The 26,916-nt window shown below is 44.6% G+C and overlaps 1 protein-coding gene across 1 annotated transcript in view; it reads left to right on the top strand.

The window, feature by feature from the left end:
- SLC37A1 (solute carrier family 37 member 1) overlaps positions 1-26,916 on the top strand; it is a 271,365-nt gene that overhangs the window by 127,588 nt on the left and 116,861 nt on the right. The window contains exons 5-6 of the mRNA XM_085620751.1: positions 3,829-3,907; positions 5,274-5,409. Coding sequence (XP_085476877.1) covers positions 3,829-3,907; positions 5,274-5,409 — 215 coding nt within the window. The remainder of the gene's footprint in view (positions 1-3,828; positions 3,908-5,273; positions 5,410-26,916) is intronic.

Below are 26,916 nucleotides of genomic sequence, written 5' to 3' on the forward strand. Positions count from 1 at the left end.
GATTCCAAAAGGAGCCACAATAGAAGCCAAAGGAGACATATACGCGTTGACGAGCGTAGGGCTCAAAGATGAACTTTGCGGTACACCAAACAGGAGAGGCTGAGGTTTGGAGCTCACACCTTCTTCAAATACCTGAACTGATCGTCCTTTCAAGAAGGAACGGATCCAATTGAGAGCAGTTCCGGCTACTCCCAAGTTAGTGAGACGCTGAATCAAGACTTGGTGGTTCACCGTGTTGAATGCCGTGCTCAGGTCCAATAATATGATGGCCGCTGAACCTCCGCCATCTAGGATTTTTCTGCTTTCCTCCACTACCGCTAGCAGGGCAGTTTCCGTGCCCTGCTGAGGCCGGAAGCCTGTTTGGGACGGATGTAGCAGATTAAATTTTTCCAGGAAATTTGAATGAATATGATTAACATATTTTTCAGTGATTTTTGCGATCCCAGGCAGAAGAGAGATAGGGCGGTAGTTGTCAAGGTCTGCGGGATCCCGTTGAGGCTTTTTAAGCAGGGTTTTGACCATTGCCCCTTTCCAGAGGGGAGGGACTACCCCTGTGCTAAGTGAGGAGTTGAAAACATGGGTGATCGTGAGGCCAATAGTGGCAGCTGCCTTTGTTAAGATGTTCATGGGATGTTCAGTGGGGAATTTAGGAAACGAAAGGGGAGAGGAGCCTCAGAGTCAGGTATGATCTAGGAAGTTAAATTGATTTACTAAAAATGAGGAAAGCGTATAGAACGTTAATCTGTAATCAGAAAAGGAAATGTAAAGAGAAATGTTGGGGGAATCTGCTCGAAGCAATGGAATAAAAAAATGCACAAACATTCAGGAAGTTGATACAGGAAGGCGCAGGCAAGATTCAAGGGGCAATGAATTGCATGGTGGACAAAGCTGCATTTGAAGAGCTTTGAGGATCTATGTGGCTCGAGGACAGAGCCTGCAAAAAGAGATATAATGCCCTGGGAAGTAGTGGATGCAGATCTAAAAGTACACTTTACAGCAGATAATATAAACCGTATTTTAGGAAAGCTAAACTTAACTCGCCCAGCTGGCCCCGATAACCTCCCTGCATTTATAATAAAGACACTGGCTGAGTGGTGGGCCGAAGCGCCATCTCAAGTGTACTTGCTCATATTCGATACACGTCAAATCCCGTATAGCTGGAGAGGATCCATAATTAGACCAATAGATAGGAAAGGAGATATGAAGGCCCCAGCAAACTACAGGATGATAAATGTCCTAGCTGTGGGAGAAAAAGTATTCGCAAAAATAGTCTTGGGAATACTGAAGGAATGGGTGGAACAGAGATCGATTGTGCCCGTAGAACAAGGTGGTTTCAAGGCGGGCCACTCCACAGGTGATCACTGCTTCGCCCTCTGGTCAATCGCACGGAAATGAGTCGAGCAGAGAGGGAGGATGCTCTACCGTTTCATAGATTGCCGTAAAATATGACATCCCAGAGGGGTTACTGTTTATAATGCAGAAGCTGCATGAGCAACATTGGGCACAGGTATTAAGGACACCGATGGGGCATTGACATGGAAAATTGCAATTAAGACTGAATTAAGATAGGGGTTCGTGTTGGCACCTCAATGCTTTTCCATATTTCTAGCTGATCTTCCAACTGCCTTTGCGGTGGACTGAAGTGCAAGCCCTAGAATGAACAGCAAACAAGTATTCAGTTTGTTGTACGCAGATGACTTGGTAATTGTAGATCAGACAGAGGTGGGTCTCCAGAGAAAGCTGGACGCATTCAGTGAATACTGTAGGTCCAAACACCTAACTGTAAATATGGATAAAACCAAGGCGCTGTGCCTTGGGGAAAAGGTAGATGTGTTTAATTGGTACCTGGGACCTACAAAACTGGAAACAGTAAATTAATATAACTATCCAGGGGTCTGGTTTGAAAGGTCCCTGAGTTGGTGTACCCATATAGAGGCCCTCAAGGCTAGGGCACTTACTTCGGTGGGTGGTTTGAAACAATTTAACCGTGACTCTGGGGAGATGTCAGATAGACCTATGTTGAAAGCCTTCAGTGCTATGACACCCCCACAACTACTATATGGAGCAGATCAACTCCGTATCAGCGGTAAAAGTGGGTGGCACAGTGAGGAAGGGAAAGGTACTAAGACCCTAATGTCCCTACCAGGCTCATCCATGATACAGGCAATAGGACTGGACACGGGTATGACCCCGTGGAATATACAGGCCCACGTGGCACTAATACGATTTTGGAAAGCATTGGGGTCGGGAGAGGAACAGAAAGTCTCCCAGTGGTCAGTGGCGTAACGAGACTTGAGGGGGCCCCCTGCAAGATGCATGGAGGGGCCCCAGCTCCGGATTTAATCAGGAGCTCTCAGACAGAGTAATGTGCTGAGGGGGCCCCTGCAGCCCGGGGGCCCCCTGCACCACGGGGGCCTGTGTTACACCACTGCCAGTGGTGTATGAACGAGATCCAGCAAAGTGATTCAAAATGGGCCAAAGGAGCTAGAAAGAAATTTAGATCTGTATGCGGGAATACGAAGGTGAGAGTATGTCAACAGATGTTACAAGTAGAAGTTTCAAAGGGTGAACTAAGAACTTTAGGGAAGGAACTATCTCGGGAAAAGGATTGGCAGTACCTGAGAGAGAATAAATCTGTGCAATTTATGCTCAACTCTTGGCAGAAGGAAGTCTGGTTCCAATATTTGGACATATAACCAAATTGTTGACTCAGGTGTGAATTATTAAGAATAGGTTTCGACATTAACCCCTGGGTAATAAATGAGAGAATAAAAATGGAAATGATCCAACCCGACGGGAAATGTACATGTAAACTAGACACAAAATGCAATATTTTGAACATATTAGTGGATTGTTTAAAAGTGTTGAGGAAAATGATCTTATGCCCAATTTTTTCCAAAAAGCCCAAACTGTAGAACTCCTTGTTGACATGCGTTACCTGGATATTGCAATAAGTATTGGAAGGTTCATGATTGCAGTAAAAAAGGTCTTGCCTGGAGAAATAAGATGAACTAGGTACTTATGGGATTACGAATTGGAAGCCATAGTGAGAAATGAAGGCTATAGAAAGATGTAGGGCTTCTTTCTAACTGGTTTCAATTTTAGGCAGCTTGATTCTGCTTAAAGAATGTCTTTAATTAGAAATTTTTAAGTGATTTGTTTTTAGTCACAAAATTGTTCATTAAATTATTTTTGACATTAGAATTGTATATAAATCGAAAACATTTATATAAGGGGACTATGTATACATGTATCTGCCTTGTTTAAAGACCAATGGTCTAAATAAACATTACTTTGACTGACTTTCTCTGTTTATTGTCTCCTTTAATAGAGATACATTATTACTGAGAGGAAGAGACGTTGGATTTTTGCTCCTATGTTAAATATTACCGTGCAAGTAAACTTAACCCTCACCAAATAAGTTTGCATCCGGACCAATGATCTCAATACAGACCAGAAATACGAAATATTGCTAAGATAAAAACCTAAGGGGCGGAGCACTGGGTTGCCGCATGGCTTCCCATCATCTTGCTTGTATGTTAAACTTGGAAGTAGTTGGCAAGCTCAAGGTTGTGCTGGACTAGTTGTGACATAAGTGAATGAGAGCTGTGTTGAGGCTCTGTTACTCATGGCTTGAGGTGACATTCAGAGCTCACTCTCACCTGTGCTGTCTTGGAGGGCGCAGGGATGGCAATGTTTACCCAGAAGGGGTAGTGTCTGATACTGCATCTTGGCACACTCACCTGCACACTGCACGTCTTCCAGGCCAGGGGCAGCTGTACATTGAGAGGAGCATGTTGTCATGAGTGTGTTCTTTTGTATTTTCAGATAAGAAGAACTACAAGCAGCTGCTGGGAGCGCTGGACTACTCCTTCCTGTGCGCTTACGCTATTGGCATGTTTCTGAGGTGAGCTTCATTGCTTTCGCCCATCCGTGTATGCTATCGGTCCATATCTAGGAAGGTGTCAGTACTTCGGTCCATTCGCGTATGCTGTTGTTCCATACGTAGGGAGGCTTCAGTACTTCGGTCCATCCACATATGCTATTGGGCCATATCTTGGTGAGCTTCTGAATTCTGGCCCATCCGGTTCTGCTATTGAGAAATACCTAGGAGACCTTCCGAATGCTGGCCCATCCGCGTGTACTATTGGTCCATATGTAGGTGAGCTTCGGTACTTTGGCAACTCCGCAAATGCGTTTGTCCACACCTAAAGTGAGCCGTGGTACTCCCAGATTTCCCATTATAGTGTTGGTGTGTACCTCAAACAAGCATCTTAACGCTCAACTGTCCAAGTATAGTGATAGTAAGTATGTACCTAAGGTGATCATTTTAACCCTCACCTGTGCACGTATACAGTTAGTATGTACCTAAAGTGAGCAACTTCACTCCCACCTGTCCAAGAATACTGTTGGTTTGTACCTAAGGGGAGCATCTCAACGCCCACCTGTGCACGCGTACTGTTAGTATGTACCTAAAGTGAGCACTGTACTTCCACCTGTACAAGTGCTGACTTTCCTCAGAACCTACTCCATTGTAGTTTTTGACGTTGTCCTACATTCCCACTGCCTTTACTCTTGTAGGTTTTGATGTCCTACCTCGCTGCCTGCACCTTTGAAGGTTTTGACCTTGTCATACCTCACTGCCTGCACCTTTGAAGGTTTTGACCTTGTCATACCTCACTGCCTGCACCTTTGAAAGTTTTGACCTTGTCATACCTCACTGCCTGCACCTTTGAAGGTTTGACCTTGTCATACCTCACTGCCTGCACCTTTGAAGGTTTTGACCTTGTCATACCTCGCTGCCTGCACCTTTGAAGGTTTTGACCTTGTCATACCTCGCTGCCTGCACCTTTGAAGGTTTTGACCTTGTCATACCTCACTGCCTGCACCTTTGAAGGTTTTGACCTTGTCATACCTCACTGGCTGCACCTTTGAAGGTTTTGACCTTGTCATACCTCACTGCCTGCACCTTTGAAGGTTTGGCCTTGTCATACCTTGCTGCCTGCACCTTTGAAGGTTTTGACCTTGTCATACCTCACTGGCTGCACCTTTGAAGGTTTGGCCTTGTCATACCTCACTGCCTGCACCTTTGAAGGTTTTGACCTTGTCATACCTCGCTGCCTGCACCTTTGAAGGTTTTGACCTTGTCATACCTCGCTGCCTGCACCTTTGAAGGTTTTGAGCCTGCCATACCACTCTCCCTGCTCTGTTGCACGTTTTGTTGCCCTGTTACCTCTTATATGACAAGTTCTCCTGTCTTTTTGTCCTCACAGTGGCATCATTGGGGAGCGGTTACCGATTCGATACTACCTCTCCTTCGGGATGGTCTCCAGCGGCTTCTTCACGGCTCTCTTTGGACTCGGATATTTTTATAAAATTCACAACCTCTGGTTTTACATCGTGGCCCAGGTGAGGCTGTTTGTGTGACTCTTCTGGCTGAGGCGGTGTCTGTCCTGCCTGCTACTGAGTAACCCTTAGCTGCTAGTGTCCCCTGAGGTGGTGTCTTTCCCTGCCTGCTGCTGTGTAACCCATGTTTTCTAGTGTCCCCTGAGGCGGTGTCTTTCCTGCCTGCTGCAGTGTAACACTTGGCTGCTAGTGTCCTCTGAGGTGGTGTCCGTCCTGCCTGTTGCTGTGTAACCCTTGTCTGCTAGTGTCCCCTGCGGCGGTGGCTGTCCTGCCTGCTGATGTGTAACCCTTGTCTGCTAATGTCCCCTGCAGCGGTGGCTGTCCCGCCTGCTGCTGTGTAACCCTTGTCTGCTAGTGTCCCCTGAGGCGGCATCTGTCATGCCTGCTGCTGTGTAACCCTTGGCTTCTAGTGTCCCCTGAGGCGGTGTCTGTCTTATCTGCTGATGTGTAATCTTTGGCTTCTAGAGTCCCCTGAGGCGGTGTTTGTCTTATCTGCTGCTTTGTAACCCTTGTCTGCTAGAGTCCCCTGAGACGGTGCCTGTTCTGCCTGTTGCTGTGTAGCCCTAGTCTGCTAGTGTCCCCTGAGGCGGTGCCTGTCCTCCCTGCTGCTCTGTAACCCTAGTCTTCTAGTGTCCCCTGCTGGATGCTGTGTGGAGCTGCCTGCTGCTGTGTAACCCAGGGCTGCTAGTGTCCCCTGAGGCGGTGTCTGTCCTGCCTGCTGCTGTGTAACCCTTGTCTGCTAGTGTCCCCTGATGCTGTGTCTGTCCTGCCTGCTGCTGTGTAACCCTTATCTGCTAGTTTCCTCTGAGGCAGTGTCTGTCCTGACTGCTGCTGTGTAACCCTCGTCTGCTGGTGTTCCCTGAGGCGGTGGCTGTCCTGCCTGCTGCTGTGTAACCCTCATCTGCTAGTGTCCCATGAGGCGGTGTCTGTCCTGCCTGCTGCTGTGTAACCCTCGTCTGCTAGTGTCCCCTGAGGCGGTGTCTGTCCTGCCTGCTGCTCTGTCACCCTTGTCTGCTAGTATCCCCTGCTGGCTGCTGTGTTGAGCTGCCTGCTGATGTGTGCACCTTGTCTGCTAATGTCCCCTTGGGCTGTGTCTGTCCTGCCTGCTGCTGTGTAACCCTTGTCTGCTAGTCTCCCCTGCTGGCTGCTGTGTTGAGCGGCCGGCTGCTGTGTGCGCCTTGTCTGCTAGTGTCCCCTTAGGCGGCGTCTGTCCTGCCTGCTGCTGTGTAACCCTCGTCTGCTAGTCTCCCCTGCTGGTTGCTGTGCTGCCTGCTGCTGTGTAACCCTTGTCTGCTAGTGTCCCCTGCTGGCTGCTGTGTTGAGCTGCCTTCTGCTAAGTAGCCCTTGTCTGCTAGTGTCCCCTGAGGCGGTGTCTGTCCTGCCTGCTGCTGTGTAGCCCTCGTCTGCTAGTCTCCCCCTCTGGTTGCTGTGCTGAGCTGCCTGCTGCTATCCCCCCTTTGCAGGTACAGGCTGGGAGTCAAAAGATACCCTTGCTAAATGTTGTAAGCAGCGCTACACCTTCTTACAATCAACCACTCTCTCCATCCATCTGTTCTCCACCTTTCTCCTTCTCTTCTCTCTGCATGTCTTACTTCTGCTTCTCTGATCTCTCTCCTATTTCTCTCTTCTTCTCTCTTTCTCTCTATCTCTGTCTTGAAGCTCCCACCGTGCCTGCTCCAGTTAAACAAGGTAAGCCCAGATTTGCAGGTTCGCCTTCTCAGCTTGATGTGTTTGGAGCTGGTTTGTGCTGACACTGCCTAGGTTTTGGGCACTTTATGTTTGTGGCCCCTGAATCTGATCTGCTTGTCTTGAAAGAAGCTGGGGAAGGGCTTGGCTGATGGTCAAGAGATGGACTGTCCCTACGCCGGGGGGGGGGGGGGCAGGACAACTTATCTGAGGGGGCAGTCATGGGGACTGTGCAGCTTTATTTTGCAAGGTTGACCTCTTGTCCATGACTCAAGAAAAGAGATCCCATGCCACCTTTTGACATGTCACTTCTGCCAGGCGTCGCCTCTGGCCTGCTGGGGATGTGCTTCCCTCTTCGTGGTTAGGCCTCAATGCGCTAACCCACCAGCTCTCCCTCTGGGGAAGGGGGGGGGGGGGGAGGGATCTTGCACAGACTGGAGCGTTCCATCCACATTGTATGTTTTGGACTTCCATGATTTCTGGAATATATCCCTTTCTGATTGGTTTGAGTAAAGAAAACAAGAATATGTAAAGAGCCCAGACTCAGGTGCGCCTTAAGGGCCTCCTTCTGCTGCTGTCGTTTCAGAGATACACGGAATAAACAGGCTGGGCGTTTTCAATAAGGAGTTATTGAACAGTTGTTATTCTAGTGTAGAATAGATGAGCTGCAACAACCATTGGACAGTAGCAGAGATATATGATTAGAAGTACAACAAAAGTAAAAGGATGATCTATTTCTACCATTTTGCAGTAATCATGAATACATACAAGTATATAAAACACATGATAAAAAGTGCATACTCCTGCGATGTCTCCCTAACTAGATGTACCTAAATGTACCTAGCATCTGTGTAGATGTTAAGCCAAGAACCCCTCTAGGATCTAGTCAAACCCATTACCTGAGAATGAGAGAATATGGGACCCCGTCCTGTTCTCGAGTTGGACACCCTGCGAGGGATGTTAGACCACTGCGAGCTGGAGCGTCTGCATGCAGGAACCTTAGCGTCTCTGGTCAGTGTGTCAGCTGGGAAGTCTCGGTCTCCTCTGTCCTTCTAAGCAGGATGTGATGTATATATGCCCGTAGGTCTCCCCAGGGGTCCTATCTTGCTGTGTTACTGTGTCCGCCTAAAGGATGACATCGGGTCTGAACTTTATACAGAGATATTGTACAGGAGAAGGTAGTCCTGCTGTGCTTCCAAGAGGCTTCATGCATAATGTATGAGATTCGAACTAGGGAAAAACCTGCGTTCTGAATGCACTGCTGTATCTAGGTAAAAGGTCAGTCCCTATGAACCGTTATGTATGTAATGTAGGGAGGAATATAGGTGAAAGGTTGCAATGTTCCCTACGCCCATATAGGGTACCTATATGGAATATAATAGCACAAGCACTCTGTGTGTACACTGAACTTTAGGTCTCTGGCACTGATCACCGGAGCTGTGGCCACAGAGTTCATTGGTCAGAGCTACAGACACAGCATGGCGCACTTGAAGTCATAAGAGCAAGCAGTTACAGATCTCTGACGACTGACTCACGCCTGAACTATAGTGAAGGGGCATTTGCACACTGAGGGTTTGCCGTGCAAGAGGCCTTTACACAGTAGCAATGCTTGAGCCTGTCAGGTGATATGAAAAATGGAAGCCTCAAGGGCTTGGGAGAGCCTTACTGTTTCTTGCACTCAGTGCCGGATGGAGTTGTCAGTGGCAGCCCTCGCTTCTTTCCTCAGTCTGTAGTTATAATTCACATTCTGTTCCTTACACTCAATGCTGGATGGAGCTGTCAGTGCTTTTCTCAGTCTGTAGTTATTATTCACATTCTGTTCCTTGCACTCAGTGCCGGATGGAGTTGTCGGTGCTTTTCTCAGTCTGTAGTTAGAATTCACATTCTGTTACTTACACTCAGTGCCGGATGGAGTTGTCAGTGCTTTTCTCAGTCTGTAGTTATTATTCACATTCTGTTCCTTACACTCAGTGCCGGATGGAGTTGTCAGTGCTTTTCTCAGTCTGTAGTTATTATTCACATTCTGTTCCTTACACTCAGTGCGGGATGGAGTTGTCAGTGCTTTTCTCAGTCTGTAGTTAGAATTCACATTCTGTTTCTTACACTCAGTGCCGGATGGAGTTGTCAGTGCTTTTCTCAGTCTGTAGTTATTATTCACATTCTGTTCCTTACACTCAGTGCTGGAGGGAGTTGTCAGTGCTTTTCTCAGTCTGTAGTTATTATTCACATTCTGTTCCTTACACTCAGTGCGGGATGGAGTTGTCGGTGCTTTTCTCAGTCTGTAGTTATTATTCACATTCTGTTCCTTACACTCAGTGCCGGATGGAGCTGTCAGTGCTTTTCTCAGTCTGTAGTTATTATTCACATTCTGTTCCTTACACTCAGTGCTGGATGGAGCTGTCAGTGCTTTTCTCAGTCTGTAGTTATTATTCACATTCTGTTCCTTACACTCAGTGCCGGATGGAGTTGTCAGTGCTTTTCTCAGTCTGTAGTTATTATTCACATTCTGTTCCTTACACTCAGTGCGGGATGGAGTTGTCGGTGCTTTTCTCAGTCTGTAGTTATTATTCACATTCTGTTCCTTACACTCAGTGCCGGATGGAGCTGTCAGTGCTTTTCTCAGTCTGTAGTTATTATTCACATTCTGTTCCTTACACTCAGTGCTGGATGGAGCTGTCAGTGCTTTTCTCAGTCTGTAGTTATTATTCACATTCTGTTCCTTACACTCAGTGCCGGATGGAGTTGTCAGTGCTTTTCTCAGTCTGTAGTTAGAATTCACATTCTGTTCCTTACACTCAGTGCGGGATGGAGCTGTCAGTGCTTTTCTCAGTCTGTAGTTATTATTCACATTCTGTTCCTTACACTCAGTGCGGGATGGAGCTGTCAGTGCTTTTCTCAGTCTGTAAATATTATTCACATTCTGTTCCTTACACTCAGTGCGGGATGGAGCTGTCAGTGCTTTTCTCAGTCTGTAGTTATTATTCACATTCTGTTCCTTACACTCAGTGCCGGATGGAGCTGTCAGTGCTTTTCTCAGTCTGTAGTTAGAATTCACATTCTGTTCCTTACACTCAGTGCCGGGTGGAGTTGTCAGTGCTTTTCTCAGTCTGTAGTTATTATTCACATTCTGTTCCTTACACTCAGTGCGGGATGGAGTTGTGAGTGCTTTTCTCAGTCTGTAGTTCTAATTCACATTCTGTTCCTTACACTCAGTGCGAGATGGAGTTGTCAGTGCTTTTCTCAGTCTGTAGTTATTATTCACATTCTGTTCCTTACACTCAGTGCGGGATGGAGTTGACAGTGCTTTTCTCAGTCTGTAGTTAGAATTCACATTCTGTTCCTTACACTCAGTGCGGGATGCAGCTGTCAGTGCTTTTCTCAGTCTGTAGTTATTATTCACATTCTGTTCCTTACACTCAGTGCGGGATGGAGCTGTCAGTGCTTTTCTCAGTCTGTAGTTAGAATTCACATTCTGTTCCTTACACTCAGTGCGGGATGGAGCTGTCAGTATTCTTCTCAGTCTGTAGTTATTATTCACATTCTGTTCCTTACACTCAGTGCGGGATGGAGCTGTCAGTTCTTTTCTCAGTCTGTAGTTAGAATTCACATTCTGTTCCTTACACTCAGTGCGGGATGGAGTTGTCGGTGCTTTTCTCAGTCTGTAGTTATTATTCACATTCTGTTCCTTACACTCAGTGCCGGATGGAGTTGTCAGTGCTTTTCTCAGTCTGTAGTTATTATTCACATTCTGCTCCTTACACTCAGTGCGGGATGGAGTTGTGAGTGCTTTTCTCAGTCTGTAGTTATTATTCACATTCTGTTCCTTACACTCAGTGCGGGGTGGAGCTGTCAGTGCTTTTCTCAGTCTGTAGTTATTGTTCACATTCTGTTCCTTACACTCCGTGCCGGATGGAGTTGTCAGTGCTTTTCTCAGTCTGTTGTTATTATTCACATTCTGTTCCTTACACTCAGTGCTGGATTGAGCTGTCAGTGCTTTTCTCAGTCTGTAGTTAGAATTCACATTCTGTTCCTTACACTCAGTGCTGATGGAGTTGTCAGTGCTTTTCTCAGTCTGTAGTTATTATTCACATTCTGTTCCTTACACTCCGTGCCGGATGGAGCTGTCAGTGCTTTTCTCAGTCTGTAGTTAATATTCACATTCTGTTCCTTACACTCAGTGCGGGATGGAGTTGTCAGTGCTTTTCTCAGTCTGTAGTTAATATTCACATTCTGTTCCTTACACTCAGTGCGGGATGGAGTTGTGAGTGCTTTTCTCAGTCTGTAGTTATTATTCACATTCTGTTCCTTACGCTCAGTGCGGGATGGAGCTGTCAGTTCTTTTCTCAGTCTGTAGTTATTGTTCACATTCTGTTCCTTACACTCAGTGCTGGATTGAGCTGTCAGTGCTTTTCTCAGTCTGTAGTTAGAATTCACATTCTGTTCCTTACACTCAGTGCCGATGGAGTTGTCAGTGCTTTTCTCAGTCTGTAGTTATTATTCACATTCTGTTCCTTACACTCAGTGCCGGATGGAGCTGTCAGTGCTTTTCTCAGTCTGTAGTTATTATTCACATCCTGTTCCTTACACTCAGTGCCGGATGGAGCTGTCAGTGCTTTTCTCAGTCTGTAGTTAGAATTCACATTCTGTTCCTTACACTCAGTGCCGGATGGAGCTGTCAGTGCTTTTCTCAGTCTGTAAATATTATTCACATTCTGTTCCTTACACTCAGTGCGGTATGGAGTTGTCAGTGCTTTTCTCAGTCTGTAGTTATTATTCACATTCTGTTCCTTACACTCAGTGCGGGATGGAGTTGTCAGTGCTTTTCTCAGTCTGTAGTTATTATTCACATTCTGTTCCTTACACTCAGTGCGGGATGGAGTTGTCAGTGCTTTTCTCAGTCTGTAGTTATTATTCACATTCTGTTCCTTGCACTCAGTGCCGGATGGAGTTGTCAGTGCTTTTCTCAGTCTGTAGTTAGAATTCACATTCTGTTCCTTACACTCAGTGCTGATGGAGTTGTCAGTGCTTTTCTCAGTCTGTAGTTATTATTCACATTCTGTTCCTTACACTCAGTGCGGGATGGAGTTGTCGGTGCTTTTCTCAGTCTGTAGTTAATATTCACATTCTGTTTCTTACACTCAGTGCCGGATGGAGTTGTCAGTGCTTTTCTCAGTCTGTAGTTATTATTCACATTCTGTTCCTTACACTAAGTGCGGGATGGAGTTGTCAGTGCTTTTCTCAGTCTGTAGTTATTATTCACATTCTGTTCGTTACACTCAGTGCCGGATGGAGTTGTCAGTGCTTTTCTCAGTCTGTAGTTAGAATTCACATTCTGTTCCTTACACTCAGTGCTGATGGAGTTGTCAGTGCTTTTTTCAGTCTGTAGTTATTATTCACATTCTGTTCGTTACACTCAGTGCCGGATGGAGTTGTCAGTGCTTTAAGTCAGTAGTTATAATTCACATTCTGTTCCTTACACTCAGTGCTGGATGGAGTTGTCAGTGCTTTTCTCAGTCTGTAGTTATAATGCACATTCTGTTCCTTACACTCAGTGCGGGATGGAGTTGTCAGTGCTTTTCTCAGTCTGTAGTTATTATTCACATTCTGTTCCTTACACTCAGTGCCGGATGGAGTTGTCAGTGCTTTTCTCAGTCTGTAGTTGTTATTCACATCCTGTTCCTTACACTTAGTGCCGGATGGAGTTGTCAGTGCTTTTCTCAGTCTGTAGTTATTATTCACATTCTGTTCCTTACACTCAGTGCTGGATTGAGCTGTCAGTGCTTTTCTCAGTCTGTAGTTAGAATTCACATTCTGTTCCTTACACTCAGTGCTGATGGAGTTGTCAGTGCTTTTCTCAGTCTGTAGTTATTATTCACATTCTGTTCCTTACACTCAGTGCCGGATGGAGCTGTCAGTGCTTTTCTCAGTCTGTAGTTATTATTCACATCCTGTTCCTTACACTCAGTGCCGGATGGAGCTGTCAGTGCTTTTCTCAGTCTGTAGTTAGAATTCACATTCTGTTCCTTACACTCAGTGCCGGATGGAGCTGTCAGTGCTTTTCTCAGTCTGTAAATATTATTCACATTCTGTTCCTTACACTCCGTGCGGGATGGAGTTGTCAGTGCTTTTCTCAGTCTGTAGTTATTATTCACATTCTGTTCCTTACACTCAGTGCGGGATGGAGCTGTCAGTGCTTTTCTCAGTCTGTAGTTATTATTCACATTCTGTTCGTTACACTCAGTGCCGGATGGAGCTGTCAGTGCTTTTCTCAGTCTGTAGTTATTATTCACATTCTGTTCCTTACACTCAGTGCCGGATGGAGCTGTCAGTGCTTTTCTCAGGCTGTAGTTGTTATTCACATTCTGTTCCTTACACTCAGTGCGGGATGGAGCTGTCAGTGCTTTTCTCAGTCTGTAGTTATTATTCACATTCTGTTCCTTACACTCAGTGCGGGATGGAGTTGTCGGTGCTTTTCTCAGTCTGTAGTTATTATTCACATTCTGTTCCTTACACTCAGTGCGGGATGGAGCTGTCAGTGCTTTTCTCAGTCTGTAGTTGTTATTCACATCCTGTTCCTTACACTCAGTGCGGGATGGAGTTGTCGGTGCTTTTCTCAGTCTGTAGTTATTATTCACATTCTGTTCCTTACACTCAGTGCCGGATGGAGTTGTCAGTGCTTTTCTCAGTCTGTAGTTATTATTCACATTCTGTTCGTTACACTCAGTGCCGGATGGAGCTGTCAGTGCTTTTCTCAGTCTGTAAATATTATTCACATTCTGTTCCTTACACTCAGTGCCGGATGGAGTTGTCAGTGCTTTTCTCAGTCTGTAGTTAGAATTCACATTCTGTTCCTTACACTCAGTGCGGGATGGAGTTGTCAGTGCTTTTCTCAGTCTGTAGTTAGAATTCACATTCTGTTCCTTACACTCAGTGCGGGATGGAGTTGTCAGTGCTTTTCTCAGTCTGTAATTAGAATTCACATTCTGTTCCTTACACTCAGTGCGGGATGCAGCTGTCAGTGCTTTTCTCAGTCTGTAGTTATTATTCACATTCTGTTCCTTACACTCAGTGCGGGATGGAGCTGTCAGTGCTTTTCTCAGTCTGTAGTTAGAATTCACATTCTGTTCCTTACACTCAGTGCGGGATGGAGCTGTCAGTATTCTTCTCAGTCTGTAGTTATTATTCACATTCTGTTCCTTACACTCAGTGCGGGATGGAGCTGTCAGTTCTTTTCTCAGTCTGTAGTTAGAATTCACATTCTGTTCCTTACACTCAGTGCGGGATGGAGCTGTCAGTGCTTTTCTCAGTCTGTAGTTATTATTCACATTCTGTTCCTTACACTCAGTGCTGGATGGAGTTCTCAGTGCTTTTCTCAGTCTGTAGTTATTATTCCATTCTGTTCCTTACACTCAGTGCGGGATGGAGCTGTCAGTGCTTTTCTCAGTCTGTAGTTATTATTCACATTCTGTTCCTTGCACTCAGTGCCGGATGGAGTTGTCAGTGCTTTTCTCAGTCTGTAGTTATTATTCACATTCTGTTCCTTGCACTCTGTGCCGGATGGAGTTGTCAGTGCTTTTCTCAGTCTGTAGTTAAAATTCACATTCTGTTCCTTGCACTCAGTGCCGGATGGAGTTGTCAGTGCTTTTCTCAGTCTGTAGTTATTGTTCACATTCTGTTCCTTACACTCAGTGCCGGATGGAGTTGTCAGTGCTTTTCTCAGTCTGTAGTTATTATTCACATTCTGCTCCTTACACTCAGTGCGGGATGGAGTTGTGAGTGCTTTTCTCAGTCTGTAGTTATTATTCACATTCTGTTCCTTACGCTCAGTGCGGGATGGAGCTGTCAGTGCTTTTCTCAGTCTGTAGTTATTATTCACATTCTGTTCCTTACACTCAGTGCCGGATGGAACTGTCAGTGCTTTTCTCAGTCTGTAAATATTATTCACATTCTGTTCCTTACACTCAGTGCCGGATGGAGCTGTCAGTGCTTTTCTCAGTCTGTAGTTATTATTCACATTCTGTTCCTTACACTCAGTGCGGGATGGAGTTGTCAGTGCTTTTCTCAGTCTGTAGTTATTATTCACATTCTGTTCCTTACACTCAGTGCTGGATGGAGCTGTCAGTGCTTTTCTCAGTCTGTAGTTAGAATTCACATTCTGTTCCTTACACTCAGTGCCGGATGGAGCTGTCAGTGCTTTTCTCAGTCTGTATTTAGAATTCACATTCTGTTCCTTACACTCAGTGCGGGATGGAGTTGTCAGTGCTTTTCTCAGTCTGTAGTTATTATTCACATTCTGTTCTTTACACTCAGTGCCGGATGGAGTTGTCAGTGCTTTTCTCAGTCTGTAGTTAGAATTCACATTCTGTTCCTTACACTCAGTGCGGGATGGAGTTGTCAGTGCTTTTCTCAGTCTGTAGTTAGAATTCACATTCTGTTCCTTACACTCAGTGCGGGATGGAGCTGTCAGTGCTTTTCTCAGTCTGTAGTTATTATTCACATTCTGTTCCTTACACTCAGTGCGGGATGGAGCTGTCAGTGCTTTTCTCAGTCTGTAGTTATTATTCACATTCTGTTCCTTACACTCAGTGCTGGAGGCAGTTGTCAGTGCTTTTCTCAGTCTGTAGTTATTATTCACATTCTGTTCCTTACACTCAGTGCGGGATGGAGCTGTCAGTGCTTTTCTCAGTCTGTAGTTATTATTCACATTCTGTTCGTTACACTCAGTGCCGGATGGAGTTGTCAGTGCTTTTCTCAGTCTGTAGTTATAATGCACATTCTGTTCCTTACACTCAGTGCCGGATGGAGTTGTCAGTGCTTTTCTCAGTCTGTAGTTATTATTCACATTCTGTTCCTTACACTCAGTGCCGGATGGAGTTGTCAGTGCTTTTCTCAGTCTGTAGTTAGAATTCACATTCTGTTCCTTACACTTAGTGCCGGATGGAGTTGTCAGTGCTTTTCTCAGTCTGTAGTTATTGTTCACATTCTGTTCCTTACACTCAGTGCGGGATGGAGTTGTCAGTGCTTTTCTCAGTCTGTAGTTATTGTTCACATTCTGTTCCTTACACTCAGTGCTGATGGAGTTGTCAGTGCTTTTCTCAGTCTGTAGTTATTATTCACATTCTGTTCCTTACACTCAGTGCGGGATGGAGTTGTCAGTGCTTTTCTCAGTCTGTAGTTATTGTTCACATTCTGTTCCTTACACTCAGTGCTGATGGAGTTGTCAGTGCTTTTCTCAGTCTGTAGTTATTATTCACATTCTGTTCCTTACACTCAGTGCTGGATTGAGCTGTCAGTGCTTTTCTCAGTCTGTAGTTAGAATTCACATTCTGTTCCTTACACTCAGTGCTGATGGAGTTGTCAGTGCTTTTCTTAGTCTGTAGTTATTATTCACATTCTGTTCCTTACACTCCGTGCCGGATGGAGTTGTCAGTGCTTTTCTCAGTCTGTAGTTATTATTCACATTCTGTTCCTTACACTCAGTGCCGGATGGAGCTGTCAGTGCTTTTCTCAGTCTGTAGTTATTATTCACATCCTGTTCCTTACACTCAGTGCCGAATGTAGCTGTCAGTGCTTTTCTCAGTCTGTAGTTAGAATTCACATTCTGTTCCTTACACTCAGTGCTGGATGGAGCTGTCAGTGCTTTTCTCAGTCTGTAGTTAGAATTCACATTCTGTTCCTTACACTCCGTGCCGGGTGGAGTTGTCAGTGCTTTTCTCAGTCTGTAGTTATTATTCACATTCTGTTCCTTACACTCAGTGCCGGATGGAGCTGTCAGTGCTTTTCTCAGTCTGTAGTTATTATTCACATCCTGTTCCTTACACTCAGTGCCGAATGGAGCTGTCAGTGCTTTTCTCAGTCTGTAGTTAGAATTCACATTCTGTTCCTTACACTCAGTGCTGGATGGAGCTGTCAGTGCTTTTCTCAGTCTGTAGTTATTACTCACATTCTGTTCCTTACACTCAGTGCGGGATGGAGTTGTCAGTGCTTTTCTCAGTCTGTAGTTATTATTCACATTCTGTTCCTTACACTCAGTGCCGGATGGAGTTGTCAGTGCTTTTCTCAGTCTGTAGTTATTATTCACATTCTGTTCCTTGCACTCAGTGCCGGATGGAGTTGTCAGTGCTTTTCTCAGTCTGTAGTTAGAATTCACATTCTGTTCCTTACACTCAGTGCTGATGGAGTTGTCAGTGCTTTTCTCAGTCTGTAGTTATTATTCACATTCTGTTCCTTACACTCAGTGCTGATGGAGTTGTCAGTGCTTTTCTCAGTCTGTAGTTATTATTCACATTCTGTTCCTTACACTCAGTGCTGATGGAGTTGTCAGTGCTTTTCTCAGTCTGTAGTTATTATTCACATTCTGTTCGTTACACTCAGTGCCGGATGGAGTTGTCAGTGCTTTTCTCAGTCTGTAGTTATTATTCACATTCTGTTCCTTACACTCAGTGCCGGATGGAGTTGTCAGTGCTTTTCTCAGTCTGTAGGTAGAATTCACATTCTGTTCCTTACACTCAGTGCGAGATGGAGTTGTCAGTGCTTTTCTCAGTCTGTAGTTATTATTCACATCCTGTTCCTTACACTTAGTGCCGGATGGAGTTGTCAGTGCTTTTCTCAGTCTGTAGTTATTGTTCACATTCTGTTCCTTACACTCAGTGCTGGATTGAGCTGTCAGTGCTTTTCTCAGTCTGTAGTTAGAATTCACATTCTGTTCCTTACACTCAGTGCTGATGGAGTTGTCAGTGCTTTTCTCAGTCTGTAGTTATTATTCACATTCTGTTCCTTACACTCAGTGCCGGATGGAGCTGTCAGTGCTTTTCTCAGTCTGTAGTTATTATTCACATCCTGTTCCTTACACTCAGTGCCGGATGGAGCTGTCAGTGCTTTTCTCAGTCTGTAGTTAGAATTCACATTCTGTTCCTTACACTCAGTGCCGGATGGAGCTGTCAGTGCTTTTCTCAGTCTGTAAATATTATTCACATTCTGTTCCTTACACTCCGTGCGGGATGGAGTTGTCAGTGCTTTTCTCAGTCTGTAGTTATTATTCACATTCTGTTCCTTACACTCAGTGCGGGATGGAGTTGTCAGTGCTTTTCTCAGTCTGTAGTTAGAATTCACATTCTGTTCCTTACACTCAGTGCCGGGTGGAGTTGTCAGTGCTTTTCTCAGTCTGCAGTTATTATTCACATTCTGTTCCTTACACTCAGTGCGGGATGGAGTTGTCAGTGCTTTTCTCAGTCTGTAGTTATTATTCACATTCTGTTCCTTACACTCAGTGCCGGATGGAGCTGTCAGTATTCTTCTCAGTCTGTAGTTATTATTCACATTCTGTTCCTTACACTCAGTGCCGGATGGAGCTGTCAGTGCTTTTCTCAGGCTGTAGTTGTTATTCACATCCTGTTCCTTACACTCAGTGCCGGATGGAGTTGTCGGTGCTTTTCTCAGTCTGTAGTTATTATTCACATTCTGTTCCTTACACTCAGTGCGGGATGGAGCTGTCAGTGCTTTTCTCAGTCTGTAGTTGTTATTCACATCCTGTTCCTTACACTCAGTTCGGGATGGAGTTGTCGGTGCTTTTCTCAGTCTGTAGTTATTATTCACATTCTGTTCCTTACACTCAGTGCCGGATGGAGTTGTCAGTGCTTTTCTCAGTCTGTAGTTATTATTCACATTCTGTTCGTTACACTCAGTGCCGGATGGAGCTGTCAGTGCTTTTCTCAGTCTGTAAATATTATTCACATTCTGTTCCTTACACTCAGTGCCGGATGGAGTTGTCAGTGCTTTTCTCAGTCTGTAGGTAGAATTCACATTCTGTTCCTTACACTCAGTGCGAGATGGAGTTGTCAGTGCTTTTCTCAGTCTGTAGTTATTATTCACATTCTGTTCCTTACACTCAGTGCCGGATGGAGTTGTCAGTGCTTTTCTCAGTCTGTAGTTAGAATTCACATTCTGTTCCTTACACTCAGTGCGGGATGGAGTTGTCAGTGCTTTTCTCAGTCTGTAGTTAGAATTCACATTCTGTTCCTTACACTCAGTGCGGGATGCAGCTGTCAGTGCTTTTCTCAGTCTGTAGTTATTATTCACATTCTGTTCCTTACACTCAGTGCGGGATGGAGCTGTCAGTGCTTTTCTCAGTCTGTAGTTAGAATTCACATTCTGTTCCTTACACTCAGTGCGGGATGGAGCTGTCAGTATTCTTCTCAGTCTGTAGTTATTATTCACATTCTGTTCCTTACACTCAGTGCGGGATGGAGCTGTCAGTTCTTTTCTCAGTCTGTAGTTAGAATTCACATTCTGTTCCTTACACTCAGTGCGGGATGGAGCTGTCAGTGCTTTTCTCAGTCTGTAGTTATTATTCACATTCTGTTCCTTACACTCAGTGCTGGATGGAGTTCTCAGTGCTTTTCTCAGTCTGTAGTTATTATTCCATTCTGTTCGTTACACTCAGTGCGGGATGGAGTTGTGAGTGCTTTTCTCAGTCTGTAGTTATTATTCACATTCTGTTCCTTACACTCAGTGCGGGATGGAGCTGTCAGTGCTTTTCTCAGTCTGTAGTTATTATTCACATTCTGTTCCTTGCACTCAGTGCCGGATGGAGTTGTCAGTGCTTTTCTCAGTCTGTAGTTATTATTCACATTCTGTTCCTTGCACTCAGTGCCGGATGGAGTTGTCAGTGCTTTTCTCAGTCTGTAGTTAGAATTCACATTCTGTTCCTTACACTCAGTGCGGGATGGAGCTGTCAGTGCTTTTCTCAGTCTGTAGTTATTATTCCATTCTGTTCCTTACACTCAGTGCCGGATGGAGTTGTCAGTGCTTTTCTCAGTCTGTAGTTATTGTTCACATTCTGTTCCTTACACTCAGTGCCGGATGGAGTTGTCAGTGCTTTTCTCAGTCTGTAGTTATTATTCACATTCTGCTCCTTACACTCAGTGCGGGATGGAGTTGTGAGTGCTTTTCTCAGTCTGTAGTTATTATTCACATTCTGTTCCTTACACTCAGTGCGGGATGGAGCTGTCAGTGCTTTTCTCAGTCTGTAGTTATTATTCACATTCTGTTCCTTGCACTCAGTGCCGGATGGAGTTGTCAGTGCTTTTCTCAGTCTGTAGTTATTATTCACATTCTGTTCCTTGCACTCAGTGCCGGATGGAGTTGTCAGTGCTTTTCTCAGTCTGTAGTTAGAATTCACATTCTGTTCCTTACACTCAGTGCGGGATGGAGCTGTCAGTGCTTTTCTCAGTCTGTAGTTATTATTCCATTCTGTTCCTTACACTCAGTGCCGGATGGAGTTGTCAGTGCTTTTCTCAGTCTGTAGTTATTGTTCACATTCTGTTCCTTACACTCAGTGCGGGATGGAGTTGTCAGTGCTTTTCTCAGTCTGTAGTTAGAATTCACATTCTGTTCCTTACACTCAGTGCGGGATGCAGCTGTCAGTGCTTTTCTCAGTCTGTAGTTATTATTCACATTCTGTTCCTTACACTCAGTGCGGGATGGAGCTGTCAGTGCTTTTCTCAGTCTGTAGTTAGAATTCACATTCTGTTCCTTACACTCAGTGCGGGATGGAGCTGTCAGTATTCTTCTCAGTCTGTAGTTATTATTCACATTCTGTTCCTTACACTCAGTGCGGGATGGAGCTGTCAGTTCTTTTCTCAGTCTGTAGTTAGAATTCACATTCTGTTCCTTACACTCAGTGCGGGATGGAGCTGTCAGTGCTTTTCTCAGTCTGTAGTTATTATTCACATTCTGTTCCTTACACTCAGTGCTGGATGGAGTTCTCAGTGCTTTTCTCAGTCTGTAGTTATTATTCCATTCTGTTCCTTACACTCAGTGCGGGATGGAGCTGTCAGTGCTTTTCTCAGTCTGTAGTTATTATTCACATTCTGTTCCTTGCACTCAGTGCCGGATGGAGTTGTCAGTGCTTTTCTCAGTCTGTAGTTATTATTCACATTCTGTTCCTTGCACTCTGTGCCGGATGGAGTTGTCAGTGCTTTTCTCAGTCTGTAGTTAAAATTCACATTCTGTTCCTTGCACTCAGTGCCGGATGGAGTTGTCAGTGCTTTTCTCAGTCTGTAGTTATTGTTCACATTCTGTTCCTTACACTCAGTGCCGGATGGAGTTGTCAGTGCTTTTCTCAGTCTGTAGTTATTATTCACATTCTGCTCCTTACACTCAGTGCGGGATGGAGTTGTGAGTGCTTTTCTCAGTCTGTAGTTATTATTCACATTCTGTTCCTTACGCTCAGTGCGGGATGGAGCTGTCAGTGCTTTTCTCAGTCTGTAGTTATTATTCACATTCTGTTCCTTACACTCAGTGCCGGATGGAGCTGTCAGTGCTTTTCTCAGTCTGTAAATATTATTCACATTCTGTTCCTTACACTCAGTGCCGGATGGAGCTGTCAGTGCTTTTCTCAGTCTGTAGTTATTATTCACATTCTGTTCCTTACACTCAGTGCGGGATGGAGTTGTCAGTGCTTTTCTCAGTCTGTAGTTATTATTCACATTCTGTTCCTTACACTCAGTGCTGGATGGAGCTGTCAGTGCTTTTCTCAGTCTGTAGTTAGAATTCACATTCTGTTCCTTACACTCAGTGCCGGATGGAGCTGTCAGTGCTTTTCTCAGTCTGTATTTAGAATTCACATTCTGTTCCTTACACTCAGTGCGGGATGGAGTTGTCAGTGCTTTTCTCAGTCTGTAGTTATTATTCACATTCTGTTCTTTACACTCAGTGCCGGATGGAGTTGTCAGTGCTTTTCTCAGTCTGTAGTTAGAATTCACATTCTGTTCCTTACACTCAGTGCGGGATGGAGTTGTCAGTGCTTTTCTCAGTCTGTAGTTAGAATTCACATTCTGTTCCTTACACTCAGTGCGGGATGGAGCTGTCAGTGCTTTTCTCAGTCTGTAGTTATTATTCACATTCTGTTCCTTACACTCAGTGCGGGATGGAGCTGTCAGTGCTTTTCTCAGTCTGTAGTTATTATTCACATTCTGTTCCTTACACTCAGTGCTGGAGGCAGTTGTCAGTGCTTTTCTCAGTCTGTAGTTATTATTCACATTCTGTTCCTTACACTCAGTGCGGGATGGAGCTGTCAGTGCTTTTCTCAGTCTGTAGTTATTATTCACATTCTGTTCGTTACACTCAGTGCCGGATGGAGTTGTCAGTGCTTTTCTCAGTCTGTAGTTATAATGCACATTCTGTTCCTTACACTCAGTGCCGGATGGAGTTGTCAGTGCTTTTCTCAGTCTGTAGTTATTATTCACATTCTGTTCCTTACACTCAGTGCCGGATGGAGTTGTCAGTGCTTTTCTCAGTCTGTAGTTAGAATTCACATTCTGTTCCTTACACTTAGTGCCGGATGGAGTTGTCAGTGCTTTTCTCAGTCTGTAGTTATTGTTCACATTCTGTTCCTTACACTCAGTGCGGGATGGAGTTGTCAGTGCTTTTCTCAGTCTGTAGTTATTGTTCACATTCTGTTCCTTACACTCAGTGCTGATGGAGTTGTCAGTGCTTTTCTCAGTCTGTAGTTATTATTCACATTCTGTTCCTTACACTCAGTGCGGGATGGAGTTGTCAGTGCTTTTCTCAGTCTGTAGTTATTGTTCACATTCTGTTCCTTACACTCAGTGCTGATGGAGTTGTCAGTGCTTTTCTCAGTCTGTAGTTATTATTCACATTCTGTTCCTTACACTCAGTGCTGGATTGAGCTGTCAGTGCTTTTCTCAGTCTGTAGTTAGAATTCACATTCTGTTCCTTACACTCAGTGCTGATGGAGTTGTCAGTGCTTTTCTTAGTCTGTAGTTATTATTCACATTCTGTTCCTTACACTCCGTGCCGGATGGAGTTGTCAGTGCTTTTCTCAGTCTGTAGTTATTATTCACATTCTGTTCCTTACACTCAGTGCCGGATGGAGCTGTCAGTGCTTTTCTCAGTCTGTAGTTATTATTCACATCCTGTTCCTTACACTCAGTGCCGAATGTAGCTGTCAGTGCTTTTCTCAGTCTGTAGTTAGAATTCACATTCTGTTCCTTACACTCAGTGCTGGATGGAGCTGTCAGTGCTTTTCTCAGTCTGTAGTTAGAATTCACATTCTGTTCCTTACACTCCGTGCCGGGTGGAGTTGTCAGTGCTTTTCTCAGTCTGTAGTTATTATTCACATTCTGTTCCTTACACTCAGTGCCGGATGGAGCTGTCAGTGCTTTTCTCAGTCTGTAGTTATTATTCACATCCTGTTCCTTACACTCAGTGCCGAATGGAGCTGTCAGTGCTTTTCTCAGTCTGTAGTTAGAATTCACATTCTGTTCCTTACACTCAGTGCTGGATGGAGCTGTCAGTGCTTTTCTCAGTCTGTAGTTATTACTCACATTCTGTTCCTTACACTCAGTGCGGGATGGAGTTGTCAGTGCTTTTCTCAGTCTGTAGTTATTATTCACATTCTGTTCCTTACACTCAGTGCCGGATGGAGTTGTCAGTGCTTTTCTCAGTCTGTAGTTATTATTCACATTCTGTTCCTTGCACTCAGTGCCGGATGGAGTTGTCAGTGCTTTTCTCAGTCTGTAGTTAGAATTCACATTCTGTTCCTTACACTCAGTGCTGATGGAGTTGTCAGTGCTTTTCTCAGTCTGTAGTTATTATTCACATTCTGTTCCTTACACTCAGTGCTGATGGAGTTGTCAGTGCTTTTCTCAGTCTGTAGTTATTATTCACATTCTGTTCCTTACACTCAGTGCTGATGGAGTTGTCAGTGCTTTTCTCAGTCTGTAGTTATTATTCACATTCTGTTCGTTACACTCAGTGCCGGATGGAGTTGTCAGTGCTTTTCTCAGTCTGTAGTTATTATTCACATTCTGTTCCTTACACTCAGTGCCGGATGGAGTTGTCAGTGCTTTTCTCAGTCTGTAGGTAGAATTCACATTCTGTTCCTTACACTCAGTGCGAGATGGAGTTGTCAGTGCTTTTCTCAGTCTGTAGTTATTATTCACATCCTGTTCCTTACACTTAGTGCCGGATGGAGTTGTCAGTGCTTTTCTCAGTCTGTAGTTATTGTTCACATTCTGTTCCTTACACTCAGTGCTGGATTGAGCTGTCAGTGCTTTTCTCAGTCTGTAGTTAGAATTCACATTCTGTTCCTTACACTCAGTGCTGATGGAGTTGTCAGTGCTTTTCTCAGTCTGTAGTTATTATTCACATTCTGTTCCTTACACTCAGTGCCGGATGGAGCTGTCAGTGCTTTTCTCAGTCTGTAGTTATTATTCACATCCTGTTCCTTACACTCAGTGCCGGATGGAGCTGTCAGTGCTTTTCTCAGTCTGTAGTTAGAATTCACATTCTGTTCCTTACACTCAGTGCCGGATGGAGCTGTCAGTGCTTTTCTCAGTCTGTAAATATTATTCACATTCTGTTCCTTACACTCCGTGCGGGATGGAGTTGTCAGTGCTTTTCTCAGTCTGTAGTTATTATTCACATTCTGTTCCTTACACTCAGTGCGGGATGGAGTTGTCAGTGCTTTTCTCAGTCTGTAGTTAGAATTCACATTCTGTTCCTTACACTCAGTGCCGGGTGGAGTTGTCAGTGCTTTTCTCAGTCTGCAGTTATTATTCACATTCTGTTCCTTACACTCAGTGCGGGATGGAGTTGTCAGTGCTTTTCTCAGTCTGTAGTTATTATTCACATTCTGTTCCTTACACTCAGTGCCGGATGGAGCTGTCAGTATTCTTCTCAGTCTGTAGTTATTATTCACATTCTGTTCCTTACACTCAGTGCCGGATGGAGCTGTCAGTGCTTTTCTCAGGCTGTAGTTGTTATTCACATCCTGTTCCTTACACTCAGTGCCGGATGGAGTTGTCGGTGCTTTTCTCAGTCTGTAGTTATTATTCACATTCTGTTCCTTACACTCAGTGCGGGATGGAGCTGTCAGTGCTTTTCTCAGTCTGTAGTTGTTATTCACATCCTGTTCCTTACACTCAGTTCGGGATGGAGTTGTCGGTGCTTTTCTCAGTCTGTAGTTATTATTCACATTCTGTTCCTTACACTCAGTGCCGGATGGAGTTGTCAGTGCTTTTCTCAGTCTGTAGTTATTATTCACATTCTGTTCGTTACACTCAGTGCCGGATGGAGCTGTCAGTGCTTTTCTCAGTCTGTAAATATTATTCACATTCTGTTCCTTACACTCAGTGCCGGATGGAGTTGTCAGTGCTTTTCTCAGTCTGTAGGTAGAATTCACATTCTGTTCCTTACACTCAGTGCGAGATGGAGTTGTCAGTGCTTTTCTCAGTCTGTAGTTATTATTCACATTCTGTTCCTTACACTCAGTGCCGGATGGAGTTGTCAGTGCTTTTCTCAGTCTGTAGTTAGAATTCACATTCTGTTCCTTACACTCAGTGCGGGATGGAGTTGTCAGTGCTTTTCTCAGTCTGTAGTTAGAATTCACATTCTGTTCCTTACACTCAGTGCGGGATGCAGCTGTCAGTGCTTTTCTCAGTCTGTAGTTATTATTCACATTCTGTTCCTTACACTCAGTGCGGGATGGAGCTGTCAGTGCTTTTCTCAGTCTGTAGTTAGAATTCACATTCTGTTCCTTACACTCAGTGCGGGATGGAGCTGTCAGTATTCTTCTCAGTCTGTAGTTATTATTCACATTCTGTTCCTTACACTCAGTGCGGGATGGAGCTGTCAGTTCTTTTCTCAGTCTGTAGTTAGAATTCACATTCTGTTCCTTACACTCAGTGCGGGATGGAGCTGTCAGTGCTTTTCTCAGTCTGTAGTTATTATTCACATTCTGTTCCTTACACTCAGTGCTGGATGGAGTTCTCAGTGCTTTTCTCAGTCTGTAGTTATTATTCCATTCTGTTCGTTACACTCAGTGCGGGATGGAGTTGTGAGTGCTTTTCTCAGTCTGTAGTTATTATTCACATTCTGTTCCTTACACTCAGTGCGGGATGGAGCTGTCAGTGCTTTTCTCAGTCTGTAGTTATTATTCACATTCTGTTCCTTGCACTCAGTGCCGGATGGAGTTGTCAGTGCTTTTCTCAGTCTGTAGTTATTATTCACATTCTGTTCCTTGCACTCAGTGCCGGATGGAGTTGTCAGTGCTTTTCTCAGTCTGTAGTTAGAATTCACATTCTGTTCCTTACACTCAGTGCGGGATGGAGCTGTCAGTGCTTTTCTCAGTCTGTAGTTATTATTCCATTCTGTTCCTTACACTCAGTGCCGGATGGAGTTGTCAGTGCTTTTCTCAGTCTGTAGTTATTGTTCACATTCTGTTCCTTACACTCAGTGCCGGATGGAGTTGTCAGTGCTTTTCTCAGTCTGTAGTTATTATTCACATTCGGCTCCTTACACTCAGTGCGGGATGGAGTTGTGAGTGCTTTTCTCAGTCTGTAGTTATTATTCACATTCTGTTCCTTACACTCAGTGCGGGATGGAGCTGTCAGTGCTTTTCTCAGTCTGTTGTTATTATTCACATTCTGTTCCTTACACTCAGTGCCGGATGGAGTTGTCAGTGCTTTTCTCAGTCTGTAGTTATTATTCACATTCTGTTCCTTGCACTCAGTGCCGGATGGAGTTGTCAGTGCTTTTCTCAGTCTGTAGTTAGAATTCACATTCTGTTCCTTACACTCAGTGCCGGATGGAGTTGTCAGTGGCTTTTCTCAGTCTGTAGTTATTATTCACATTCTGTTCCTTACACTCAGTGCTGGATGGAGCTGTCAGTGCTTTTCTCAGTCTGTAGTTATTATTCACATTCTGTTCCTTACACTCAGTGCCGGATGGAGTTGTCAGTGCTTTTCTCAGTCTGTAGTTATTATTCACATTCTGTTCCTTACACTCAGTGCCGGATGG

This window comes from Triturus cristatus, chromosome 8, assembly GCF_964204655.1.
Source record: "Triturus cristatus chromosome 8, aTriCri1.1, whole genome shotgun sequence".
Classification (NCBI taxonomy): domain Eukaryota; kingdom Metazoa; phylum Chordata; class Amphibia; order Caudata; family Salamandridae; genus Triturus; species Triturus cristatus.